Here is a 27,881-nt window from a genome sequence, read left to right as displayed (position 1 = left end):
ACATCATCCTCTTTATGCATGTTGTCTTACTCCAAGCTGTATTGGCTCGAAAGCCTACTACCAATTAAGCATATTAGGTGATGTGCATCTCTGTAATGGGAAGGGGTGTGGTCTAATGACATCAACACCCTATATCAGGTGTGCATAATTATTAGGCAACTTCCTTTCCTTTGGCAAAATGGGTCAAAAGAAGGACTTGACAGGCTCAGAAAAGTCAAAAATAGTGAGATATCTTGCAGAGGGATGCAGCACTCTTAAAATTGCAAAGCTTCTGAAGCGTGATCATCGAACAATCAAGCGTTTCATTCAAAATAGTCAACTGGGTCGCAAGAAGCGTGTGGAAAAACCAAGGCGCAAAATAACTGCCCATGAACTGAGAAAAGTCAAGCGTGCAGCTGCCAAGATGCCACTTGCCACCAGTTTGGCCATATTTCAGAGCTGCAACATCACTGGAGTGCCCAAAAGCACAAGGTGTGCAATACTCAGAGACATGGCCAAGGTAAGAAAGGCTGAAAGACGACCACCACTGAACAAGACACACAAACTGAAACGTCAAGACTGGGCCAAGAAATATCTCAAGACTGATTTTTCTAAGGTTTTATGGACTGATGAAATGAGAGTGAGTCTTGATGGGCCAGATGGATGGGCCCGTGGCTGGATTGGTAAAGGGCAGAGAGCTCCAGTCCGACTCAGACGCCAGCAAGGTGGAGGTGGAGTACTGGTTTGGGCTGGTATCATCAAAGATGAGCTTGTGGGGCCTTTTCGGGTTGAGGATGGAGTCAAGCTCAACTTCCAGTCCTACTGCCAGTTTCTGGAAGACACCTTCTTCAAGCAGTGGTGCAGGAAGAAGTCTGCATCCTTCAAGAAAAACATGATTTTCATGCAGGACAATGCTCCATCACACGCGTCCAAGTACTCCACAGCGTGGCTGGCAAGAAAGGGTATAAAAGAAGAAAATCTAATGACATGGCCTCCTTGTTCACCTGATCTGAACCCCATTGAGAACCTGTGGTCCATCATCAAATGTGAGATTTACAAGGAGGGAAAACAGTACACCTCTCTGAACGGTGTCTGGGAGGCTGTGGTTGCTGCTGCACGCAATGTTGATGGTGAACAGATCAAAACACTGACAGAATCCATGGATGGCAGGCTTTGAGTGTCCTTGCAAAGAAAGGTGGCTATATTGGTCACTGATTTGTTTTTGTTTTGTTTTTGAATGTCAGAAATGTATATTTGTGAATGTTGAGATGTTATATTGGTTTCACTGGTAAAAATAAATAATTGAAATGGGTATATATTTGTTTTTTGTTAAGTTGCCTAATAATTATGCACAGTAATAGTCACCTGCACACACAGATATCCCCCTAAAATAGCTAAAACTAAAAACTACTTCCAAAAATATTCAGCTTTGATATTAATTAGTTTTTTGGGTTCATTGAGAACATGGTTGTTGTTCAATAATAAAATTAATCCTCAAAAATACAACTTGCCTAATAATTCTGCACTCCCTGTATAAAAGGCCTAAGGACTCTATCTAAATATATGGATGCTTTGGACAGTGTAGATCCCACCCCTGCCACTATAGAGCGGCCTGGAGGTCTTTCCATATTTTTATGGACTTTAGGGAGTGTATACAAAACAGGTATAATATCCTCTGTATCTAGAATAAGCTTAGTTGTTTGTTATCAATCACTCCAATTTTTTGAGCTCTTATTACCCATGTTTCCAGCTCCTTCTTGATTTTGTAAATTGCATTAGTTGATAACAATCGATACACATCCTCATCTGCCAATTGATCCATAATCTCTTGTACATAGTAATCCTTTTCCAGAATTACTAAGGCACCACCCTTGCCAGCTACCTGGAAAATAAGTCTGTTATTCTCCCTAAGGCTCTTAAGGTTACTCCTATCCTCCCTGTTAAAGTTATTGACCCCATGTAAATGTTTAGAGTAATTCCTTTCCACTTTTCTGCATACATTTTCAATGTCATGTTCCACTAACTGTATGTAAGTGTTAATACCTGAGTTCACTATTTGTGGCATGAAATTGCTTTATTGCATAAACCCAGTGTTTTTAACCCAAACCTGTTACATGCATCATCATTACAGATAGCCTGATCTAAATTCACAACATCTACTTCTGAAAAATAACATTTCAATTTCAGGGTCTATAAAAACATTGCAAATCACTCTTAAGTGCAAAGGTATTAAGTCTCTGCTGGACCGGACAAAATGAAAGTCCCTTAGAGAGTCCCTTCTATGTTCCTCTTGTCTCAGAGAGTGGGTACTCAGATTGAGCACTACTGACCATATTTGCTGCGGGTCATTACCCGGTGAGTGCTCCAGCCTCGACCTCTCTGGCCCCTCTGTCCTCTCTGGTGGTTCCTGCCCTGTCCACCTCCTCCGGTGCCTCCTGCCACCCCGTCAACATCGCTGCCTCTGTCTAGGTCGGAGTCCCCCAACCCTGAATCGGATGTTTGGCTCTATGAGCCCGCATAGGTATTCTGTGCATCATGGCATCTGTAACCGGAAGTGGTTCCCCGTGTACTTCCGGTAGACCGTTCCAGATAGGAAATCTTTCCCATCTCGGTTCCATTTGTTCCTCTTACGTTCCTGGATCTCTTCCTTCAACTGTACAATTTGCTTATCCACCATATCGGTATACTGCAGCAGGGCATCCAGAGACAGGTTAGATTGTAAATCTTTTTTTAAAACCTCCAGTTGACTTTTTTGTTTGTCCAGTTCCAATTGCAAATATTCTACTGTTAAGACAATTAAGTCAAATGAGCACTTGTTAAAGATTCTCTCAAAATTTTGACAATAATCCTGATTATCCTTTAGTAGTGTGGGCCTCACATTCATGCATAAACCTCTGGGAATGCGTTTAACCCTATGATATTCTGCTAGGATAACCGCATGCAATTCATATGCAGTATGTTTCTTTCTTAGATGTTCAAAGTCCTTACTTGCTGTCTGCAATGGTGTGGTTTGCAAGAAATCCCTGTACCCACGAATCAGTGTGGTAATGCAAGCAGCCTCAGTCTCTGTATAGCAAAAGGTATGTGGCTCAATTTTATCAATATCAATTTGTTCTTCCATATTACCCTGTGCCTCAAGCAGGTACCAAAAAATGTAGATAAATCAAAAATGCACAGGCACCAAGCTAATTCCCACTTATGGGTTTGCAACAAAATGTTCGCAGGTGTGCCAGCTAATAGACCTGCACCATGGTCTAAAAACATCCAATAGAAAATGATATAGGAGCACCACCAATAAGAATTAAAACATTTTTACTTTATTGTGCCAACTAAAACAGACAACGTTTCGGACTAATGTCCTTAGTCATATCTAATATAAAAACTTTAAAACCAACCTTAAATAGGCCAAAGCTCAGCCTACCACACATACCTCCACCTGTATTAACCCATAACCATCTTTTTCTGAACAAAATGCCATCTAGTGGCCAAATTCTGAATTATTTGAATAATATTCAAAGAAACCATTAACAAAGGATATGTAAAGAAGTTAGTCAAAAATTCATCACCATTTCATTTTTAGTGTTTAGTGCCTAGTTTCTAAACTATGATTGTTATTATTTGGTTTGTAATTTTTTATACTCACTGGCATACAATCCAATCCATTTCCCTATTCATTCCATTAGGGGTCATAGTCCCTAACTCATGTATCCAATATAATTCCCTGTACTTTAGTGTTTTTATTCTATTCCCCCCTCTCCTAGATGTTCTTATATGCTCAAGTACCTGGAATCTGAGTTGATTTATTTGATGTCCAGCCGTAATAAAAGGGCTGGACACAGGAGCTTCTAGATTTCCTGTCCTGATGTTGCTTTTGTGTTGGTTAATGCGCTCCCGTAGCTTGCGGGTGGTCTCGCCAACATACCCCAGTCCACATGGACACTTGATTAGGTATACCACAAACTTAGAATTACAAGTATAGTAATCCTTCAACCTGTACTTCTTGCCTGTATAGGGGTGAATGCAAGTTGGGCCTTTGATTATGCTATTGCAATTTATTACAAATATAATTATAACCTTGGTTCACATTCCTCTTTGGGCCCACATCTGCTTTAACCAATGCATCTTTAAGGTTTTTTACCCCTTCTAAAAGCAGTCATAGGGGGACTAAGGAATTCTTTAACATGTGGATTGGAAATCTGTAAGATATGCCAATGTTTTCTCAACACTTTCTGTATTTGACTACTCCAAGGGAAATATTAATTTATGAAAATCATTTTTGTATTACTTTTAGTTTTTATTTTCTCTTTGAGTAAATCAGTCCTAGGGATTTGCAATGCATCTCTCTTTCCCTGTTGAATAATATCTGTCAGATACCCTCTCTGTTTGAAGTGTTCACCCATTTCTGACAGTCTTTCTTTTACCAAATAGTCATCAGAGACAATCCGTCTCACATGCATGAATTGGCTTCTGGGTAGACTCTTCAACAGTAATATAGAACACAGACAAGGTGGTCTCCTTACAAAAAATCCTCAATTTATTTTTACAAAAGGAACAGGAACAAACAAAGTCACAACGTTTTGGGGCAGTGCCCCTTAACGTTGTGACTTTGTTTGTTCCTGTTCCTTTTGTAAAAATAAATTGAGGATTTTTTGCAAGGAGACCACCTTGTCTGTGTCTATATATTACTGTTAGCAAGTTGGCAGTTACTTGCATCTGGTCTCCTGCTTCCTGGGTTCCTGTGCTGGATACTACTGTGCCTTTTCTAGACTCTTCAACAGAGCAGGGGGATATGCACTATAAAAGTCTGTTTGTTTTTTAAAGAGATCCACAGCTAACAAGCCATCTTTTTTATATACAGTGGTGTCTATGGATTTTGTTAGCTGTATTTAGTACTATAAACATCAGACTCTATAGTTTTCACTTATCTCTTTGTAGGTCTTCAGAGGCCAAATTTGATAGTCCTAAAGTTTGATGTGCCATCTACACTAATAGAGATAATGTAATGTTTGTACTTAATCTTTTACTATGTTAATATGTTTATTCTACTGATAAGTTTTTATTTTCATTAGTCATTTACTAATTGGAGTAGACCAGGACATACATCCTTTGTTGATACAGGCTGCAATAGCAAACATAAGCATAGTGGTATTAAGTGTCTTAGATGCTTGATACTTAGGTTTCAAAACTTGCAGCAGACCTCATCTCTCTTGTCTAAGCCTTAATTGAAGCTCTCCAAACTTCTAGCTGATGTGTATACAGTCTGGGGGCTTGTACAACTATCCCCTCGCCTATAACTCCCATTTACCAATTTACCAAAATCCTATTTAAGTATTACTAAAATACTCCCTATCTGTTGATAAAAGGAAACTCTAATTTGTACCCAATCCATATTCAGATCAATCAAACATTTATCAGCTGAATTCTTCCTCATATATTAACATCAGATCTCAGACCTCAGTTTTCTTTTAGAATTAAGTGTGCTCAAGTTAATCCATTAAAGTGAATGTAAATTTTGATGCTAAAGTGTCCGGTTTTTAAAACTTTGATTAAAAACAGGGGCACTTTAATTCATAAAAATTTTCATTTCACTCCGTTTGTGAAAAAAACTTACCTTTTAATCTTCACAGCAGCTCCAGCTTCCTCCACCTGTTTCAAAGCCTCTTCCTGGGTCTAAAATGAGGCATCGGCTTCCTCCAATCACAGCAGTGAATCAGACACTGAATCCCCCGGGGGGGAAGCTGTGATTGGAGAATGACCTATCAATCATTTCTGACATCAGAAATGGCTTGTGAGACCGGAGAAAGCTGGAGCTGCTGTGAAGTTTAAAAGGTAAGTTTTTTGTCACAACAGGAGTGAAATGTAAATTTTTATGAATTAAAGTGCCCCTGTTTTTAATCAAAGTTTTAAAAACCGGGCACTTTAGCATCAAAATTTACATTCACTTTAATGACAAACTAGCATTTGTGGTGATTGCTCCTACTTTTTCTTTCTTCTCCCACCTTCCCCCTTCTTCGTTCTTCTATCACCTTCCCCCCCCCCCCTCCCTTGTGTTTATCTCCCTTGTAAAGGATTTCTTGCAACATGGATTTGCAATTTCTCACACATAATGTTCAAAGACTGAACTTTCCAACTAAGAGAAGTCTCCTTCTCAATAATCTTAGATGGACCAGTTCTAATGTGGTATTCCTACAGGAGACTCATTGGCTTTGGAACACAGGTAAGACTTATTGTTTTAAGCATTTCTCCAACACCTATGATGCCTCCTTCACTACTTAAACTAGAGAAATGTTATTTTGATTAGGGTTGAGATAAAAGTAGAAACACCCCATAATGAAAAAGACCTAGAAGCAAGTTATCTCATAGTAGTCTGCAAGCTAAATGACCATACATTTACCTTAGTTCATTTATATGCACCTAACACTCACCAAATCCCTTTCCTAAAGTCTATACTCAAGCTAATAGCTAGTATAAAACAGGGAACATTAATGATGGGTGAGGACTTAGTTTAGTATATTAGTATGGGATTCCCATGTGGATAAAAAAGGGCTCAAATCCTCAATGTTTGACAGATCAACCAGTTCCCTGGCCAGTGCATTCAGATCTCTGATGTCTCAACATTAACTCTACGATTTTTGGAGAGCTATGAATCCTGAATATAAGGATTACACATTCTATTCTTGCCCACACAAGACCTTCTCAAGGCTAGATTATTTTTTTTACAGACCCATGGACCTTAAAGGGTTAAAAATTGATGCAAAATTGAACCTAACTAAAATACATTATTATAACAACTATTATATATTTTATCAAGTAAAACTGTTTGTGGTGAAAAAAGAAGCTTCTACATACAATGATTTTTATTTTAAAGTTATCATGAAAGGAGGGACAACGACCACCCACAAAAGGAGGCGTAGTTTATGTTAACCCTGCTACCACCACCCATCCAATGGTGAAGTGTTTAGGTCCCTTGATTTTAATATTAATTTTAGCCCAGGTCACATGCGCACTTGCTTTATAAAGAATTTACATGTGCATTACTTATATAAATGTACAGCGGCCATATTTGAAGTTTGTTCATCTAGGGTAGTACTCCATATATTTTTTCAACATGCTCGTTAGTCTAGGGGTACTTACCTCAAATGACTCTGCTAAATCTGCTGCCGTTCCTTCCTCTTCAACTTCCATGGTCCCCAGAACTTCAGCTCTCTGGTGCACCACTCCCCCCGGGGACGACATCATGATCCACATGTCCACCCGGCATCTGGCTCTTGGATCGTGACACGCTGATAGAGAAAATAGAGAAGGGACGATTCTGCATATGCGTGGGCAATAGAATAATTTAAATGCGCATGCGGGTCACCATGATGTTTCTACCTAGGTAGAACATTGTAATATGGCCAAATAACATGTAAAAAAATGGGTTTAGCAAAGTAGTCATTTTATAAAAAAAAATACAAGAAAATGATAGAAAACTTTAAATAGGTACCAATTAGAAATATATTAATTGTATACAGAAGTTTTGAACAAGTTAAAGAAGTTTTTTGGGTTTCCTATCCCTTTTAATTCTATACAAAGATCATCACTAAAACTTACTTCATGGTCAGACCACAATCCTATCCTAATGACATTTGCAGCCCCTCTAACTAGAGCAGATAGGAGATAGAGATATGAAGAATGGTACTTAATAAACCCTGTAACATCCAAAAAATAAGAAAAGAAATTGAAGATTTATTGTCCTTTAATGATAATGACCAAATGTCTGTTCAATTTATATGGGCCTCTCTTAAAGCCTTTGTCAGGGGCCTGTGTATTAAACAAGCTTCCTTAACAAATAGGAAATGAGGTTAAACCCTAGCTGAACTAACATGCTTATTTAGACCATTAAAGTGCCACAAAACAGGTGAAGATCTGTGCATATCCTTAAAGGGCTAATTAAGTAAAAAATAGTTTGTATTAAAAAAAAAAAAAAAATTGTTACAAAGTATTTTAAAATAATTTTCAAAAATAAGCAGAAATTCTTAAAATAGCCATGCCGTCTGGACACTGTGCATTGTATTTCAACTACGTTCACAGCTTCTAGGCATGCCCAGCAGATAATCCCTATTCATTTGTGTATTTTACCAAAACAACAATGGATAGACTCTAATGGGTAGAGTGGTGATGTCTCCTGCAGAGATAGGGGACTCATTCCGATCATTTTATGCATCACTTTATAATTTAAACAGCTTGCAAACAACTCGGAAAACTCTAATTGAGGAGATCTGCACTTATCTAAAATCTCTTTGTTTGCCATCCCTTAAAGGGACTCTGTACCCAAATTTTTTTCTTTTGTGATTCAGATAGAGCATGCAATTTTAAGCAACTTTCTAATTTACTCCTATTATCAATTTTTCTTCATTCTCTTGGTATGTTTATTTGAAAAGCAAGAATGTAAGTTTAGATGCCGGCCCATTTTTGGTGAACAACCTGGGTTGTCCTTGCTGATTGGACAGCACCAATAAACCAGTGCTGTCCATGGTTCTGAAACCAAACATTTGCTGGCTCCTTAGCTTAGATGCCTTCTTTTTCAAATAAAGATAGCAAGAGAAGGAAGAATAATTGATAATAGAAGTAAATTGGAAAGTTGCTTAAAAGTGCATGCTCTATCTGAATCATGAAAGAAAAAAAATTTGGGTTCAGTGTCCCTTTAAGGAAGATCAGATCAAGCACTTAAAGGTCCCAATCACACTTGAGGAGCTCCAATAAGCGATATCTCACCTTAAGAAAGGTAAAGCCCCAGGGCCGGATGGTTTTACGGGACAGTTCTACAAAACCTTTGCAGACCTTATTAACCCCTTACTATTAAGAACATTTAATGACTTTGCTCAGACAGGAAATTGTCTGGGGAATTCCTTGAAGCTGATATCATAACCATACTATAGACGGATAAAGACCCCCAATTATGCAAAAACTACAGGCCCATCTCACTCAATAAAGGGACATGAAACACAATTTTTTTCTTTCATGATTTAAAAAGAGCATACGATTATTAACAACTTTCTAATTTACTTTTATTATCTATTTTGCTTCATTCTCTTGATATTCTTTGCTGAAAAGCATATCTAGATATGCTTAGTAGCTGCTGATTGGTAGCTGCATATAGATGCCTTCTGTGATTGGTTCACTGTGTGCACTGCTATTTCTTCATTAAAGTATATCTAAAGAATAAAGCAAATTAGGTAATAGAAGTAAATTGGAATGTTGTTTAAAATTATATTCTATACCTTAATCATGAAAGAAAATGTTTGGGTATAGTGTCCCTTTAATGCTGACATTAAGCTCTATTCAAAAATCTTAGCCAATCGTTTAGCGGGAATCATAGCAACAATAGTCCACGGTGATCAGGTTGGATTCATCCCTAGTGCACGTATAATACTCGGCGCATCCTTTCCATCCCTGTCCTATTCGAAGATCAAAGAAGGGAGACTCCCTTTCTGGCCCTGTCGTTGGATGTCGAAAAGGCCTTTGATAGGGTCAGATGGAACTATCTCTTTGAGGTTTTGAATATATTTCATATCCCACCTCAATTTGTTTCAGCTACTCAGGCTTTATATTCCTGTCCAACGGCTAGGGCGCATGGAGTAGGATTCTATTCTACCTCCTTTGACATAAAAAATGGCACTAGGCAAGGTTGCCCTCTATATCCACACCTGTTTGCCCTCTCCATTGAACCCTTAGCACAAGCGATTAGACTAAATCCAGACATCTCAGGGATACCTTTTGGCGAATCCCAACACAAAATCACACTGTTTGCGGATGACGTCACTTTACTCATTATGTCACCCATGCATTCCATGTCAGCAGTCTTCGACAGTATTGAGAAGTTCGGGTCTAGCAGTTTCTACAAACTTAACCTTACGAAAACAGAGGTTCTACACATTAATATCCCTCCAGTGATGTTATCCAGATTAAAAGCTAAATATCCATTTCAATGGTCCCCTCCTTCAATTAAACATTTAGGAGTACATTTAAGTCCCAATCTCCATGTAGTAATTACAAAAAATTACACAGATTGATTAACAGAATTAAAAAAACTATTAGATGGCTGGGAGTTCAAGGAATTTTCCTGGACAGGACGAATTGCTGCTGTTAAAATGGCCTTCCTACCTAAAATAATTTATTTATTTAGATGCATCCCTTTAACAGTACCTAGAACACTTCTAAATACATTTCAGAGCTTCATCTCAACATATATTTGGAAGGGAAAATGCTCCAGAACAGCTACTATAGTAATCCAACAACCAATTGAAAGGGGAGGACTTGCCTATCCTAGTATATTACTCTACCATGACACAGCTCGTCTATCCCAACTTATGTGTTGGTGCCTAGGGGAAACCAAATATCATTGGCAGGAGGTAGAATAATCACTCATCCCAAAAGGTATCTTACTTTTGGATCTTCCATGGATCCCGATGCACCTACGTAATTCTCTAAACATCTCCCATACGATTATCCTAGACTTACTGAAACACTGGGTCACCAAAAAACACACCAGGAAGTCATATCATTAAATGGGGAGAAGCAGCAAACATGTATACCTCAAACCTATATAGCAGTAGAAAAGTGGATCTCAAAAAACAAACTCTTCCTAAACACTGACAAACCTGTCACAATGATCTTTGGAATGGGACCTAAATTACACAAATTACAAAAATTCCCATCTACGCATCAAAACAAAATCCAATTGCACGCTGACCGCAGTCCACTCTTTCAAATACTTAGGTATGTTGTTAGACCCCAATCTATCTGTTGGCCTCCACATAGAAAAACTTGCATATAAACTTTATCCAAATCTAGGTGCCCTGTACAGAAACAAATCCTGCCTCAGCCCTACAGTAAAGGAAAAGATTGTACAGCAAATGCTGTTGCCTATCATGGATTACGGGGACGTAGTATATGAACCTGCACTGTAAACTCACCTTAATAAACTTAATACATTGAATAACTTGTTCTGCCGCTTTGTTCTACAATGTAGCTACAGGACCCACCATTGTGACATGCTAAAAGAACTAAACTGGCTGACGCTGGAATCTAGACGCACCCTCCATCTTTCCTGCCTTGTGTTTAAGAGCCTTTCTGGGAAGCTCCCACCCTACCTGAGCAGAATGCTCTCCCTGGCTATTCCCACCTCCTATAACCTCTGATCCAGTACCAGCACATTATTTAGCTTGCCTCAATACAAAAAAGAAAGCAGCTCGATCCTCCTTTTCCTACAGAGCACCACAATTATGGAATGACCTCCTGCAGACTTTCAAACCTTCCCCAAGCCTAATATACTTTAAGAGATCCCTCTCTACATATCTCAAAACAGAATGCACCTGTCATGGTTGATTAAATATTTCCTACCTGTTCTATGTTAAATTTTTGCATATATTGTGTATTATTATTTTTGTATTTTATTGTACCCTATTGTATCAATGCAATGTTTTGTGGACCCAGGACATACTTGAAAACGAGAGAAATCTCAATGTATCCTTCCTGGTAAAATATTTTATAAATAAATAAATAAATATAATTCATATTTAGTACTGGTATTTACTGTCATTAAAGAAAAACATCTCTCTGCATTACTTAATTTTGAGTACATTAGGTTGATAAGTCTTCTTAAAACATGGGGACTAGCAGGACAAATATCCAGAGCCACTACGTCCTGGGAACAAAGGTGGGCAGCGGGGAAACTGCTTAAACACAGACCATGTCAAACATAACCAATATATAGCTTGGGAGAGAGACCTACGTGTTGAGAAAGAAGCAGAGGAATGGTTCAGGGAACTGGTGATCGCAAAAAAGATACTACATTGTGCAACATTATGGGAGTTATATTATGAAATGACAGTAAGATGGCACTTAGTACCTACTACCTTACATAAATACTATATAATATCCTCCCCTTGTGCTGGAGGGACTGTGGAAACTTGGGCACAGTAGTACACATCTGGTGGGATTGTCCTAAGATCAGGGGAGTATGGAGAAATGTTTTTAAATTTCTGAAGAATCTAAATATACCTATGTTTGTGGACCCAGCCGCGGGTCTCCTTCATCATGGATCCTCCAAACTTAGAGATCCAGATAAATTTCTAATGATATACCTTTAAATGGCCACAAAACTAGCAATCACAAGAGATTGGAAGCAGACTTCTCCTCTGTCCTTTACCCATATTTGTCCTTTACCCATATCCGTAATATCATGGAATACATTAAATGTATGGAGAAGTTACAAACAAAATTGAATTATATTTTGAAATTTGGCAATCCTGGAACACCCTTTTTTAAAAACATAAGTTGCTTGATATTTTCTGGATAATATTTCCCTCCTATATTTATACTATAAGTTATATGTAAAAACGAGGTTTCAAATTGTTAGTTGTCAACATATAACAATATTTTAACAGATATGTAAAGCTCTATGTTATTGTATTGATGCTGCAAAGATATGTATAACACTTCTGACCTAGCATGTTGAACAATTTTTATTGTTGTGTATCAATGTCAAAACCTCAATAAAAAAACTATTTAAACAATCAATTAACCTAACATAACTATTCTAATAAAATAAAATAAACTACCAATTAAAAATCCTAAATTACATGATTAAAGAAACCTAACACTATGAAAAAATAAAAAACCTAAATTACAAATTTAAATAAAACCTAATACTACGAAAAAATTAAAAAAATCTAAAATTACAAAAAATAAAAAGCGACATTTTCCAAAATAATAAAAATTACACCTAATCTAATAGCCCTATAAAAACAAAAAAGCCCCCCCAAAATAAAAACACCCCCTAACCTAACAGTAAACTACCAATAGGGTAATAATAATAAGGTCATTTTGTAAGGCATTGCCCTAAGTTAAACAGCTCTTTTACCTAATAAAAATACATGAAAAAAGAACAGTAAGAAATTATTCTAGAATGGGATACATTTTTTTCTGATGCATAATTGTTTTATGAATGAGGGCCAATTTTTACGAACAGATTTGTGGTACTGCTATGCAGACAAAGTTTGCCCCTCGGAACGCAAATCCGTTCACAGATCTCTGTGGATCACTATTATTTGATTTCACAAATTACAAATAGAACTTTATTGTATTTACTATATATATATATATATATATATATATATATATATATATATATATATATATATATATATATATATATATATATATATATGATCTCTTCTTTATACTGCAGGAAATGGAAGTGGAATTGTCCCTATGTCTCGAAGAAATGAACCACAATAATACAAATCCTAAATTCACAGCAGATTTTCAAAAACAAAATCCACTATTTAGATTTGGAAATAGAAATGGAACATAATATAATTATTACTAGAACTTTTTTAAAGAGGTAGATGCAAATAAGTTTATACATACAACAAGTTGCCATCTAGATAGATGGGGCCTATTTATCAAAGCGTCAAGTGAAAATACGCTGGAATTCCATGTCGCAAGATCATCAAGATCGTCAAATGTTGAAATTTGTGACGTAAAATACGATCCCGCAATCTCAATCCGACACAGATCGATCGGAGTTGAAAACTATGGTATTCGAGCGGAATCGTGTTCATTCGCCCACCTAATCGACACTATTTGAAGCTCTCATGAAGTTATCAAATATTCTACAGTTATGCTTGCATCTTTTCTGACTCAGCGTACTTAGTTTTCAATCCGTCACCCTTAAGGTCGCCAATGCCATAGAACCCAATGGGAGTCGGAAAACACATAAAGCTTATGTTCGATGCTGCAAGAGAATAAAGTATATTACATAATTAAAGTAAATTAGAAACTTTATTAAAATTGTATACCCTTTCTAAATCAAACAATATTATTGCTCCACATTTGGTGCACTGGTTGATATAGGGATAAAATGAAAAATACATTACTACTTATGGATTATGCTTCAACTTTGTCTCTCATTACAAAGCAAGGGGACACTATTATTTCTACATATTTGATGCAAAGTTTTCACCCAAACTTGTTGCACTAATAGATATAGAGATAAAAATGAAATAAATACACAACATAAAATATAGTTAACTTCCTTTTAATTTGTTGGAAAAATCTATGTGCACCATGTTTAAGCCATGTAATACAGGTCCCACTCTCCACTTTGTGCCATATTGACGCAAACTCCTAAATAACCCAAACACTAGTACATTTTTCCACCACTTTTGAATGGAATTTGCATAATCACATGATTTATGACATCACTAACAAATCAAATTGCTCGATACTTGTGTCATTGATCACATTGTGTATTGTTACATTGTGCATTATACTTTGAAAGTATGCATATATGAAATTAAAATTAAAGATAGACATTGATGCTGACATTAGGACACACAGTGTAATATTTTAGACAAGGATTTTAAAATTTGAAACGATGCTTGATTTAATAGAATCTTAAGCTGATTGCTCAAAGGGATAGCCCACCTAACTTTAAACTGTCATGATTCAGATACAGCATAAATTAAAATCACCTCTTTACTGGCATGCTATTTTCAGTGTATTTCTTCCTTCTCTTAAATTTCTTTTTCAGTAAGAAATGTCATCTTATATGCCAGCCCATTTTATAACACCTGTGAAGGGGTGGAAGGGACAGGAAACCCCAAAATATTCTTTCATGATTTGGATAGAACATACAATTTTTAACAACTTTCCAATTTACTTTTATTATTAAATTTGCTTCATTCTCTTGTTATCCTTTGCTAAAGGAACAGCATTGCACTACTGGCAGCTAGCTGTACATATCTATTTAGCCAATCACAAGAGACAAATGTGTGCAGGCACCAATTAGCAGCTAGCTCCCACTAGTGTAGGATATGTGCATATTATTTTCCAATTACAAAATTCCAATGGATACCAAGAGAACAAAGCACATTTAAAAATAGAAGAGAATTTGAAAGTGTTTTAAAATTACATGCTCTGTCTGAATCATGCAACTTATATTTTTACTTTTCTATCCCTTTAACCCCTTAATGACCAGACCATTTTTCAATTTTCTTACCCTTAAGGACCAGGGCTATTTTTACATTTCTGCAGTGTTTGTGTTTAGCTGTAATTTTCCTCTTACTCATTTACTGTACCCACACAAATTATATATACTGTTTTCCTCACCATTAAATGGACTCTATAGATACCATTATTTTCATCATATCTTATAATTTAGTATAATCTTTTTTATAAAATATGAGGAAAAAATGAAAAAAAAACACACTTTTTGTAAGTTTGACCCCAAAAATCTGCTACACATCTACAACCACCAAAAAACACCCATGCTAAATAGTTTGTAAATTTTGTCCTGAGTTTAAAAATACCCGATGTTTACACGTTATTTGCTTTTTTTGCAAGTTATAGGGCAATGAATACAAGTAGCACTTTTCTATTTCCAAACCACTTTTTTTCAAAATTAGTGATAGTTACATTGGAACACTGATATCTGTCAGGAATCCCTGAATAACCCTTGACATGTATATATATATATATTTTTTTAGAAGACAGCCCAAAGTATTGATCTAGGCCCATTTTGGTATATTTAATTCCACCATTTCACTGCCAAATGTGATTAAATAAAAAAAAAAATCGCTCAATTTTTCACAAATTGTCACAAACTTTAGGTTTCTCACTGAAATTATTTACAAACAGCTTGTGTAATTATGGCACAAATGGTTGAAAATGCTTCTCTGGGATCCCCTTTGCTCAGAAATAGCAGATTTATATGGCTTTGGGGTTGCTTTTTGATAATTAGAGGGCCACTTAATGCCGCTGCGCACCACACGTGTATTATGTCCAGCAGTGAAGGGGTTAATAAGGGAGCTTGCAGGCAGGGCCGGCGCTTGGTTAAGGCAGAATAGGAAGCCGCCTTAGTTCACCTCCAACAGGGGGGCGCCGAGAGTGTTGACTGCCTAGCTGGCTTTGCCTTTAACAAAGCGTGAGTGAAAATGTTGACATGCGCCACAGCTGCCTGTAGAGTGCGCACACACAGTCAGACAGGACTCAGGACACATCACACAGCTGAGCTCAGCATTAATCTGCAACTTCAACATTGCTAATGCTATGTGGGTGTGCAATGTTGGGGCTCGCTTGCTTGCTGCCTAAGCCTGCTAACTGAGACTAGGAGGGAAATTGTGTGGTGGATGCCCGGCGCCACGTGACTCAATGAACCATGTGAGTGACGCCCGACCCAGGCTGCTAGACCGGCACTGTACTGAAGTTGGTAGATACTTCACAGGCAGTGTAATAAAAAGTCTGCAGGAGCGGTGAGGATTGGAGTGAGTCGTTTTCCCTGTCTTGTCTTTCTGTGTATAGAGTACTAGGATCATGTCACCGGAGAGAGAAGGGAGTTTACTTACATGGTTTTGTGAGGGTGATAATATGAGGAAACATCTTAATAATTTCTGCTTACATGATCTTATAAAATCAGTGAGTTGTTATTTACATCTGAGTATGTATGGAATGAAAAGGCAATCTGCTTTTGAAAAGATCCTTGTAAGTTTAAGTTTTTCCCACAAAATCTCCAGCGAAGACAAGCAAAATGTGTATAATATTTAATGTGGTCAAATATATCAACTTTGTTATATAAATCAAATGTCTCCTGGAGTCTGTCACACATTGGACGAGATTACAATAAAGATGATCTATGTGGCAATATCAACAGACTGAGGTTCTAAAGCAGATATCTACACCTATAATCATGGGCATTGCTTACATAGGAAAACAAGAAAACAAATATCCTAGCACAATGGCAATATGCCCAGTGCATGATATAGTAGTGGTGATATGCCCAGTGCATGATATAGTATGGGTGATATGCCCAGTACATGATATAGTAGTGGTGATGTGCCCAGTGCATGATATAGTACGGGTGATATGCCCAGTGCAGGATATAGTACGGGTGATATGCCCAGTGCATGATATAGAAGTGGTGATGTGCCCAGTGCATGATATAGTAATGGTGATGATGTGCCCAGTGCATGATATAGTAGTGGTGATATGGCCAGTGTATGATATAGTAGTGGTGATGTGCCCAGTGCATGATATAGTAATGGTGATGTGCCCAGTGCATGATATAGTAGTGGTCATATGCCCAGTACATGATATAGTAATGGTCATGTGCCCAGTGCATGATATAGTAGTGGTGGTATGCCCAGTACATGATATAGTACGGGTGATATGCCCAGTGCATGATATAGTATGGGTGATAAGCCCAGTACATGATATTGTAGTGGTGATGTGCCCAGTGCATGATATAGTACGGGTGATATTCCCAGTGCATGATATAGTACAGGGGATATGCCCAGTACAGGATATAGTAGTGGTGATGTGCCCAGTGCATGATATAGTACGGGTGATGTGCCCAGTGCATGATATAGTAATGGTGATGTTCCCAGTGCATGATATAGTAGTGGTGATGTGCCCAGTGCATGATATAGTAATGGTGATGTTCCCAGTGCATGATATAGTACGGGTGATGTGCCCAGTGCATGATATAGTAATGGTGATGTGCCCAGTGCATGATATAGTAATGGTGATGTGCCCAGTGCATGATATAGTAGTGGTGATGTGCCCAGTGCATGATATAGTAGTGGTGATATGCCCAGTGCATGATATAGTAGTGGTGATGTGCCCAGTGCATGATATAGTAATGGTGATGTGCCCAGTGCATGATATAGTAATGGTGATGTGCCCAGTGCATGATATAGTAGTGGTGATGTGCCCAGTGCATGATATAGTAATGGTGATGTGCCCAGTGCATGATATAGTAATGGTGATGTGCCCAGTGCATGATATAGTAGTGGTGATATGCCCAGTGTATGATATAGTAGTGGTGATGTGCCCAGTGCATGATATAGTAGTGGTGATGTGCCCAGTGCATGATATAGTAGTGATGATATGCCCAGTGCATGATATAGTAGTGGTGATATGCCCAGCAGATGATAAAGTAATGGTGATATGCCCAGCGGATGATATAGTAGTGGTGATATATCCAGTGCTTGATATAGTAGTGGTGATATGCCCAGCAGATTATATAGTATGTTTATGTTTATAGCGCTGCAGAATCTGTTGGTGCTCTACAAATAACCAATAATAATAATAGTAGTGGTGATATGCCCTAGTGTGTAGGATGGTGGGGGTCTGAAACAGGGGTTTGATAGGCGACCGGCAGGCTGAAATTAGAATGCATAGGGCTCCCGACTTTGCACGTTAGTGACAGTGTAGTATGTGATACTGTCGGTCAGAGTGAGTGACAAGTGGAACGCTTGATAATAAGGATCATGATGAGGGGGGAGCTGTGGGTTCAGAGAGAGGGGTTAAGATTAAGAGGGTAAAGACAGGGGGGCTGTGTGAGGCACTGAGGCAAAGGGGAGTGAGAATTTGCATAAGTGGTGGTGGGGTAACTGGCAGTGCCAACCCTAAAATAACATTGCAGAGTCCAGTTCTGGAAAACTCCCAGTATGTGCTCTACTTGTTGTGATGTGATTTTTTTTCTATTCATTTAAAACAGTAAAAAAGATAACTATAATAGAGGAGACTAAAACAATAGACTAATTCATGGACAGGAGGTTGGTAAAGACTGTAAAAAAAAATTCTAATAAATAATCTGTTGAATATATAGTGACTTGCAGGATGTAAATGTATTTACAGACTTTACCAACCTCCTGAATTAGTCTATTGTTTTGGTCTCCCCCATAGTTATCTTTTTCATTGTTTGGAAAGAGTAGAAAAAAAAAACACATCACAAGTAGAGCACATACTGGGAGTTTGCCAGCGCTGAAATCTGCAATGTCATTAGCTGCAGAACTCTATAACCAGCCCCTATATTACTGTGCAGATGACTTTGCCCCCTCATTTGCTGTCACTTGCAGTACAACCCTCCCTCACTCTCTTTTTTTAATTTGTGTCTGTGTTAGTGCATCTGTGTCTTTGTGTTAGTGTTTGTCTGCCTGTGAAAGTGGGTGTCTATGTTAGTGTCTCTCTGTTTCTGTGTTGGTGTCTGTGTGTCTCTGTACTTGTGTTAGTGTGTGTCTATGTTAGTGTCTCTGTGTTAGTGTGGGTCTGAGTGTATGTGTTAGTGCATGTTTGTGTTATTGTCTCTGTGTGTGTGTTAGGTTAAGGTGCAATTTTAAATATATTAGGAAATAAAATTGATAATAGGAGTTAATGAGAAATATAAGCAGCAATGGGGATGGTATGTAATCATGGGGGGGGGGGGGGCAAAATGTATCCTGTGTGGCCAAAAATCCTAGCACCGGCCTTTTAGCTTTAGTGTAGTAGACAACCCCATGTATTGATCTAGGCCCATTTTGGTATATTTCATGCCACCATTTCACAGCCAAATGCCATCAAATACAAATATATTACATTTTTCACAATTTTAGGTTTCTCACTGAAATTATTTACAGCTTGTGCAATTATGGCACAAATTGTTGCAAATGCTTCTCTGGGATCCCCTTTGTTCAGAAATAGCAGACTTATATAGCTTATATGGCTTTGACGTTGCTTTTTGGTAATTAGAAGGCTGCTAAATTCTGCTGCGCAACACACGTTTATTATGCCCAGCAGTGAAGGGGTTAATTAGGGAGCTTGTAGGGTTAATTTAAGCTTTAGCGTAGTGTAGTAGACAACCCAAAGTATTGATCTAGGCCCATTTCGGTATATTTCATGGCCCCATTTTACCGCTAAAAGCGATCAAATAAAAAAAATTGTTTACTTTTTACTAATTTTTTCACAAACTTTAGGTTGCTCACTGAAATTATTTACAAACAGCTTGTGCAATTATGGCAGTTGTAAATGTTTCTCTGGGATCCCCTTTGTTTGGAAATAGCAGACATATATGGCTTTGGCATTGCTTTTTGGCAATTAGAAGGCCGCTAAATTCCGCTGCGCAGCACACTTGTATTATGCCCAGCAGTAAAGGGTTTAATTAGGTAGCTTGTAGGGAGCTTGCAGGGTTAATTTTAGCTTTAGTGTAGAGATCAGCCTCCCACCTGACACATCCCACCCCTGATCCCCCCAAACAGCTCTCTTCCCTCCCCCACCCCACAATTGTTCCCGCCATCTTAAGAACTGGCAGAAAGTCTGCCAGTACTAAAATTAAAGGGTTTTTTTTGTTTTTGTTTGATTTTAAATATTTATTAAGCTGTGATGGACCCCCCCTTAGCCTTCAACCTCCCTGATCCTCCCCAAACAGCTCTCTAACCCTCCCCCCACTACCTATTTGCCGCTATCTTAGGTACTGGCAGATGACTGCCAGCACCCATTTATCCCCCAAAAACAACGTTTTTTTATTTTTATAAAATTTTCTGTAGTGTAGCTGCCCCCTCAATACCCCCCCTTCCCAGATCCTTTGATACTTATTTATTTTTTATTTTTTTAAATGTCCCCCCTCCCTCTCTCCTACAATTAAGAGATCATTGGTGGCACGCCCCCACAGGCCCCCTCCCCGCATGCTCCCGGCACCTGGCATGCACATTGCCTTTACAGGAACCTTTACAGGAACCGGATGCCAGGTAGCGATGGGCCGCCCACCCGCTTCCCAGCTAAGCTTCCACCCACCAACGATCGGCACCATCGCTACCTGTGCAGAGAGGGCCACAGAGTGGCTCTCTCTGCATCGGATGCTTGAAAAAGGGTATTGCAGGATGCCTCAATATCGAGGCATCACTGCAATACCCTGAGAGATGCTGGAAGCAATCACAATTGCTTCCAGCACTCAATTAGACCAAGGACATGCCAAGTACGTCAATTGTCACTAACTGACAGTTTTTGCAGGACGTACCTGGCACGTCCTTGGTCGTTAAGGGGTTAACATATCCATTGATTGCACATAAATACATATGACACTCTGATTACATGTTATATTCACAATTATTCCTGCTCAGAATAATAATACATTTACAATATATACATCTAGTGGTAAAAATAAACACAGAGATATGACAGACAATTGTTTAAAACAAAAGAAGGAACTTAGGGACATGTTATTATGCTTGCAAAATATTTATGACATAACACACACACACATATACAGTATATATATATATATATATATATATATATATATATATATATATATATATATATATATAACTCCTAGAAATACAAATACACATTCATTTCTGTGAAAGTGTCATATAACAAATCAATATAAAATTAACTTTCTATGAGAAATTGTTTGTTGAGGTATAAATCAATCTATTTCTTGGACATTAACAGATGAAAAATAAAAGATTAGCTTTAGAGAAATGTGCTTGTTCATGGACAGTAATGAAATGGTATAAATAAAGTTTGGAAAAACCCAAATAACCGCAACATCGATGACTGTTAGTTAACACCAGTCTGATGCTCTTCGCACCGTACTTGATGCGCATGTTTTTGATGGCTTTTAAAAGCAGAGGCAAAATGGATATTTTAATTACAGGCATCCAAAAGGGTTAAATTTAGATTTAAATAATAGTTGAAGACAATACATGTCTTGTTTTATATAAAAAACAAATAAAATACAATTCTCTAACTTAGTTATCCATAATAATTATATTTCCATATATATGACAATGGTCAATTACGGAGCAAATTCTTGATATTATACTACATTTATTTATTAAATGCTGAGATAGAATAAAAGTTTACTCATCATTTTCCTTTTTATATTTTTGGTATATCCTCATAATGCCATATACCTATTATGATGTTACATGTTTTACATATTATGAATATATTTATACAAAAAAATATAAAGGCTGCATATTGTAGCTCAAAAAAGTGAATTGTTTTAGGATCCATTAAGGAGAGAAAAAAAGGCAAAAGTCTTGGGCCTCTATTTATCAAAGTCTGGCGGACCTGATCCGCCGACCTCGCTGAATACGCAATACGCTGCTTCATAACTGGTGTTTCTGGCGAGTCTGCCGGCTCGCCAGAAACACGGGACCTTAAGCTCTATCCGGAGCTTGATAGATATGCCCCTTGATCTCAACATATAAATAGAAAACTGTTCCTACAATGTTATGCTTGAAAAAGAGTGCCTGGAACAGCTGAAATGCATTGCAAAACTATAGAAAGAAACACAGTTTGGATCCTTACTGCTTGCCGTAGAGCCGCAGACAGACATGTGACACTAAGCAAGTCAAATAGCGATACTTTGAACGCCAGAGGTGAAGACTGTGCACAGGCACTCTATGATCAGCACTTACAGCTAAATTAACATTCCTGCTTGAGATTGATGGACACAAGGTAAGCAAGAACTCTGTACATAAAACGTTCTTGGACGTGATGGTATTTCCATATATTGATCTTCCTGATAATTCTGAGCTATTATACATTCATCAGAAGAGATATTTAATACAACCAGCATCCCGAAACTATATCTTTCGAAAGCTATGAGACTTTTTTTCCTATTGTCAAAAAGGAGATATCTCACAGCACATACAACTTTTTTTAAAGATATTGATATCAATCTATTTTTATAGATTTTAAGGGTGGCCAACCCACTATCCATTTTTTAACTTTTCTTGGGTTTATTATTCATATAATACTATTGGTGGTTTTTAGATTATAGAATACATTTTACACAATATTTGATATTCTTTTTACCTGTCTTTCGGCTAGATTTAGAGTTTTGTCGGTAAGGACCCGCATATCTAACGCTGGCTTTTTTCTGGCCACACCTTTAAAATAACTCTGGTATTGAGAGTCCACAAAATGGCTGCGTTAGGCTCCAAAAAAGGAGCGTAGAGCATATTTAACGCAACTTCAACTCTCGATACCAGAGTTGCTTACGGACGCGGCCAGCCTCAAAAACGTGCTCGTGCACCATTCCCCCATAGGAAACAATGGGGCTGTTGGAGCTGAAAAAAAACCTAACACCTGCAAAAAAGCCGCGTTCAGCTCCTAACGCAGCCCCATTGTTTCCTATGGGGAAACACTTCCTACGTCTACACCTAACACTCTAACATGTACCCCGAGTCTAAACACCCCTAACCTTACACTTATTAACCCCTAATCTGCCGCCCCCGCTATCGCTGACCCCTGTATATTATTTTTAACCCCTAATCTGCCGCTCCGTAAACCGCCGCTACTTGCATTATCCCTATGTACCCCTAATCTGCTGCCCCTAACACCGCCGACCCCTATATTATATTTATTAACCCCTAATCTGCCCCCCACAACGTCGCCTCCACCTGCCTACACTTATTAACCCCTAATCTGCCGAGCGGACCGCACCGTTATTATTATAAAGTTATTAACCCCTAATCCGCCTCACTAACCCTATAATAAATAGTATTAACCCCTAATCTGCCCTCCCTAACATCGCCGACACCTAACTTCAAACATTAACCCCTAATCTGCCGACCGGAGCTCACCGCTATTCTAATAAATGTATTAACCCCTAAAGCTAAGTCTAACCCTAACACTAACACCCCCCTAAGTTAAATATAATTTTAATCTAACGAAATTAATTAACTCTTATTAAATAAATTATTCCTATTTAAAGCTAAATACTTACCTGTAAAATAAATCCTAATATAGCTACAATATAAATTATAATTATATTATAGCTATTTTAAGATTAATATTTATTTTACAGGTAACTTTGTATTTATTTTAACCAGGTACAATAGCTATTAAATAGTTAAGAACTATTTAATAGCTAAAATAGTTAAAATAATTACAAATTTACCTGTAAAATAAATCCTAACCTAAGTTACAATTAAACCTAACACTACACTATCAATAAATAAATTAAATAAAATACCTATAATTATCTACAATTAAACCTAACATTACACTATCAATAAATAAATTAAATACAATTCCTACAAATAAATACAATGAAATAAACTAACTAAAGTACAAAAAATAAAAAAATATTTACAAACATTAGAAAAATATTACAACAATTTTAAACTAATTACACCTACTCTAAGCCCCCTAATAAAATAACAAAGCCCCCCAAAATAAAAAAATGTCCTACCTGGGGGGCGGAGCCAAGCCACGCAGGCAGATGGCAGTGTTCTAGAAGTGCTCTTCAACCCTCAAGCTGTACTTATCATATAAATATTATAATTTCACTCCTTTTTACTAAATTTATATCTGCAATGGAACACTGAAGCTTTACTTCTTATATGATCTCACTTTGACGGCCAAAATATTGCGCTAAACAGAACGAGCAGAGAGAAGGGGTTACAAGGCCTCATCCCTTACTTGCGCAGAGTGGGAGAGTTCGCGCCTGAGAAGCCGCGGCCTCTATCATATCCTCACAGCTCGATTTCACACAGAAGAAGGCATCTGATTACTATCGGCACCTAGACCTAGTAAGGGAGAAGGAGACCGACCAACATCGCAAGCGATATCCCCATAAAGACAACTTCTGCTTATGATGAATATATTACAAAGAAATATTTGTTAACTCTTTCATTACTTAAAGAAAAGAAAAATAAGGGATGCCTTGCAAAAAACAGCAAAAAGCAGAGAAAAATACCCCTGCAGGCACACTTAACAAATATCTAAAACAAGCAGATCCCACTACGCCATTAACAGTGGACAACATGGAAGCTAACCCACGTGCTGATAATATGCAGCAAAAAGGCTCAGATATACAAGCACATCACTTAATTACAAAGGAGGACTTAAAACACCTTTCTTCCAAGGACGATATTAAGAATGCAGTCCAAGAAATGCGCAGTTTATTTAATGAACTTCTGGGAGATATCTCTGCCCTTGACACTAGAGTCTCGCAGGTAGAAGCGGAGCAACGTGAGCACTCATTATCTGTGAAATCAATCACAGCAGAAGTCCAGAGTAACTCTGAAATGATACAACAGTTGTCTGATAAAATAGAAGACCTGGACAACAGGGGGAGAAGAAATAACCTACGCTTCAGAGGAGTATCAGAATCTATTCACCCTCCAGCAATAGACGGTTACCTTCAAAGTCTGTTTCGTACCCTGAAGGATTCACCCTCAGCCCCTGCCATAATTTTAGAACGCGCACACAGAGCGCTCAGAGCAAAACCGCCACCCAAGGGCCCCCCCAGAGATATCATTGCCCGCTTCCTTAACTACAAAGACAAGGAAAATATACTCAAATGCGCACGACTCAAACACCCAGTATACCATGCAGGAGAAGAAATACAAATATTCTCGGACTTATCACCTGCTACTCTCCAGAAAAGGAGGGAGTTGGGCCACATTACGGCCAAACTCAGGGCCCATAAAATCCAGTATCGCTGGGGCTTCCCTGTGTCAATTGTGGCCACAAATCAGAACAAATCTGCAATATACCATCCGGGTTCAGACGAAGAGGCTTTCTACTCAGGACTCTCGATCAATGAGGATCCTCCCCAACGGAAAACTATCCCTGATAGTGACTCTTCAAATTCCTGATTTAATGGCAGTCAACGGAGACTAGATCACCATAGAAGATACCAAGGTCTATAGTGAAGAGAAGCCTCTGATGTATCCTTTTTCTCTTGCTTTGATGTTGAACACTATTAGGGGCTGTCGGCTGTTCTTTGAATGTTTATGTACCTGACATTATTAAGGTAGCCCAGCACATGAGCCGATCAGCCCTTGGTACAAAATAAATGCTGAGAACCTGTGAAATGGACTCAGGACTATGGGTTCTTCTAATAACTCTCAGCTCAATATGTTATCCCTTAATTATAAAATGACATGAATACTTAATCTGTTCATTTAAAATGTTTAAATTAATTAGTTTACACACTGTTTGCCTTAGTTACCTTGTTTCTATATAGAGGCATAGCCCTGCTGTCTCGTCACATTATCAAAGTTGAATCAATGTTGTTCCTTTTTGTCTTGTTGTATGCACCGCAATCAGGTACACAGCACCACAGTTCCACCTATGGGTTCATACATAAGGATATAAGATTTCACATCTCATTTACCCAACACCAAATTCAGGCTCACTCTCACATTAACCTCCACAACCCCTCTCTCTGCTTTATCCCCACATCCCTCCTTCCTCTACCCCTCCTCTTCCCACCTCTCTCCTCACCCACCCTCGCTACCCCCTTTTTCTTCCGCCCTACCCACCCCCAACCCTCCCCATCTCCCCTACTCCCCTCCCATATCCACCCCAATCTCCCCCCTTCCCTAGTCCTATTCCCATCTTCCCCTCACCGTCCCTCCCCTCTCCTTCCTCTCACCTCCAACCTCTTCCCCTCTCAGACCCTCCTCTTCCCCCGACATCTCTCCCCTCCCCTACTTAACTTTGCTCCTCCCCTCCCCCTCTTCCAACTTATCTCTACTTCCTCCCCCTCACCTTACGTACTCCTATTTCTTCCTCCAGCCGCCCTCCTACACAACTTCACCTCCTCTCTTTCCCTTCCTAACCTTTCCTTCCCCCCCTACCCTCCCTCTTCAACTACCTCTAAAGCCCATACCCCTACCAAATATACTATTACGGCCAGATTATCATGTTCCACATGCTAGCTACTAGACCATCTTTAGGAGTGTAAAACTCATCACTACTTCTTGTACAAGCTTGAGGGTTACTACCCCGATCAAAACCTTTTTTCTTTTGTGTTACTTTACTTGTAAGTGTAACGGTAATTTGAAAATTATCCTTATCACACTCAGAAAATAATCTGGGATAAGACCGCACGCCAGGTCTCACTCTTCTATCTTTTATTCCTGACTTTCTTTTCTCGCTATACTAATTAACCCTTCTAAATCTCTCTTAATCCTACCTCAGTAGACTTTCTATCTAAACCTCTCCATCCTCTTCCCTCTCCTCGCCCCTCCCTCCCCCCTTTTTTTTTTTTTTTTTTTTTTTTTTTTTTTCTCCCTCCAGGATGACTCACCACCCGAGCAGGTTTGGCTCACATGGCCTGACGATGACTACCATAAATGCAAAAGGATTAAATAATCCAGGTAAGAGGTCCATAGCCTTCAGAGCTCTAAAAACTTATACAGCCATGTGTTATTCTTCCAGGAAACCCACTTCCGCAAGGGTAGAGAACCGAAATGGTTCAACTCCCAATATCCTACAGCAATCTTTGCCTCAGGGCAATCTAAAAAAGGCGGAGTGGGTGTCCTGATACACCATTCTCTACCCTTAAAAATTTCACATATTGAGAAGGACCCAGAAGGTAGATACCTAATTGTGACAGGTCAACTATACGAGCACCCTATAACATTAGCGACCCTATATAGCCCAAATACTGACCAACATACATTAATTTCTAAAATCTCCAGGCTCCTCCTTGATCTCGCGAAGGGCCCGATATTCCTTTCCGGTGACTTTAAACTTTCAATGGACGCTCGGTTGGACACATCCAACGGTGCCGTCAGCACATCACCTAAAATAATTAAATCAGTCAAAACCACACTCCTTAATCTCCAACTACACGATATATGGCGCACGCTACACCCCGCACTTAAAGATTATACATACTTCTCTCCCCCCCATAATAAATACTCCCGTATAGATTATTTCTATACAGACTCGAACGGTTTGGACATGGTAACTGACTGTACCATTGGGTCCATAACTTGGTCAGATCACGCCCCAGTTACATGCTCAGTCTTGTGGCCTGACCTCCCCCCCACGACTTATATCTGGAAGCTTGACGACTCGTTACTGAACGACCCTATCATCAAAGCAGACATACAAAAATCACTAGAGGATTACCTAATACATAATGACCCTCTACAAACATCAATCACAAACGCCTGGGAAGCGCATAAATGCGTTATTAGGGGGGTATTTCTTAAACACAAGGCACGACTTAACAAACAAAACAGACTAAGACTCAACCAATTGCTTCATACAATCACACAATTAGAAGAAAAACATAAAAGAAATCCACTAGACCATGACACCAGAACCGCTCTAGACAC

The 27,881-nt window shown here is 38.5% G+C and overlaps 1 protein-coding gene across 1 annotated transcript; it reads right to left on the bottom strand.

Moving 5' to 3' along the window:
• Positions 1-16,687: 16,687 nt before the first annotated feature.
• LOC128647413 (histidine-rich glycoprotein-like) lies at positions 16,688-17,926 on the bottom strand. Its single transcript, XM_053700201.1, has one exon. It carries the CDS (start codon positions 17,924-17,926, stop codon positions 16,688-16,690), a length of 1,239 nt encoding a protein of 412 aa, XP_053556176.1.
• Between the last annotated feature and the right edge of the window lie 9,955 nt (positions 17,927-27,881).

This window comes from Bombina bombina, chromosome 2 (assembly GCF_027579735.1).
Source record: "Bombina bombina isolate aBomBom1 chromosome 2, aBomBom1.pri, whole genome shotgun sequence".
Classification (NCBI taxonomy): Eukaryota; Metazoa; Chordata; class Amphibia; order Anura; family Bombinatoridae; genus Bombina; species Bombina bombina.
The sequence above is the reverse complement of the archived record's forward strand: the minus strand, read 5'-3'. Positions and strand labels throughout refer to the sequence as shown.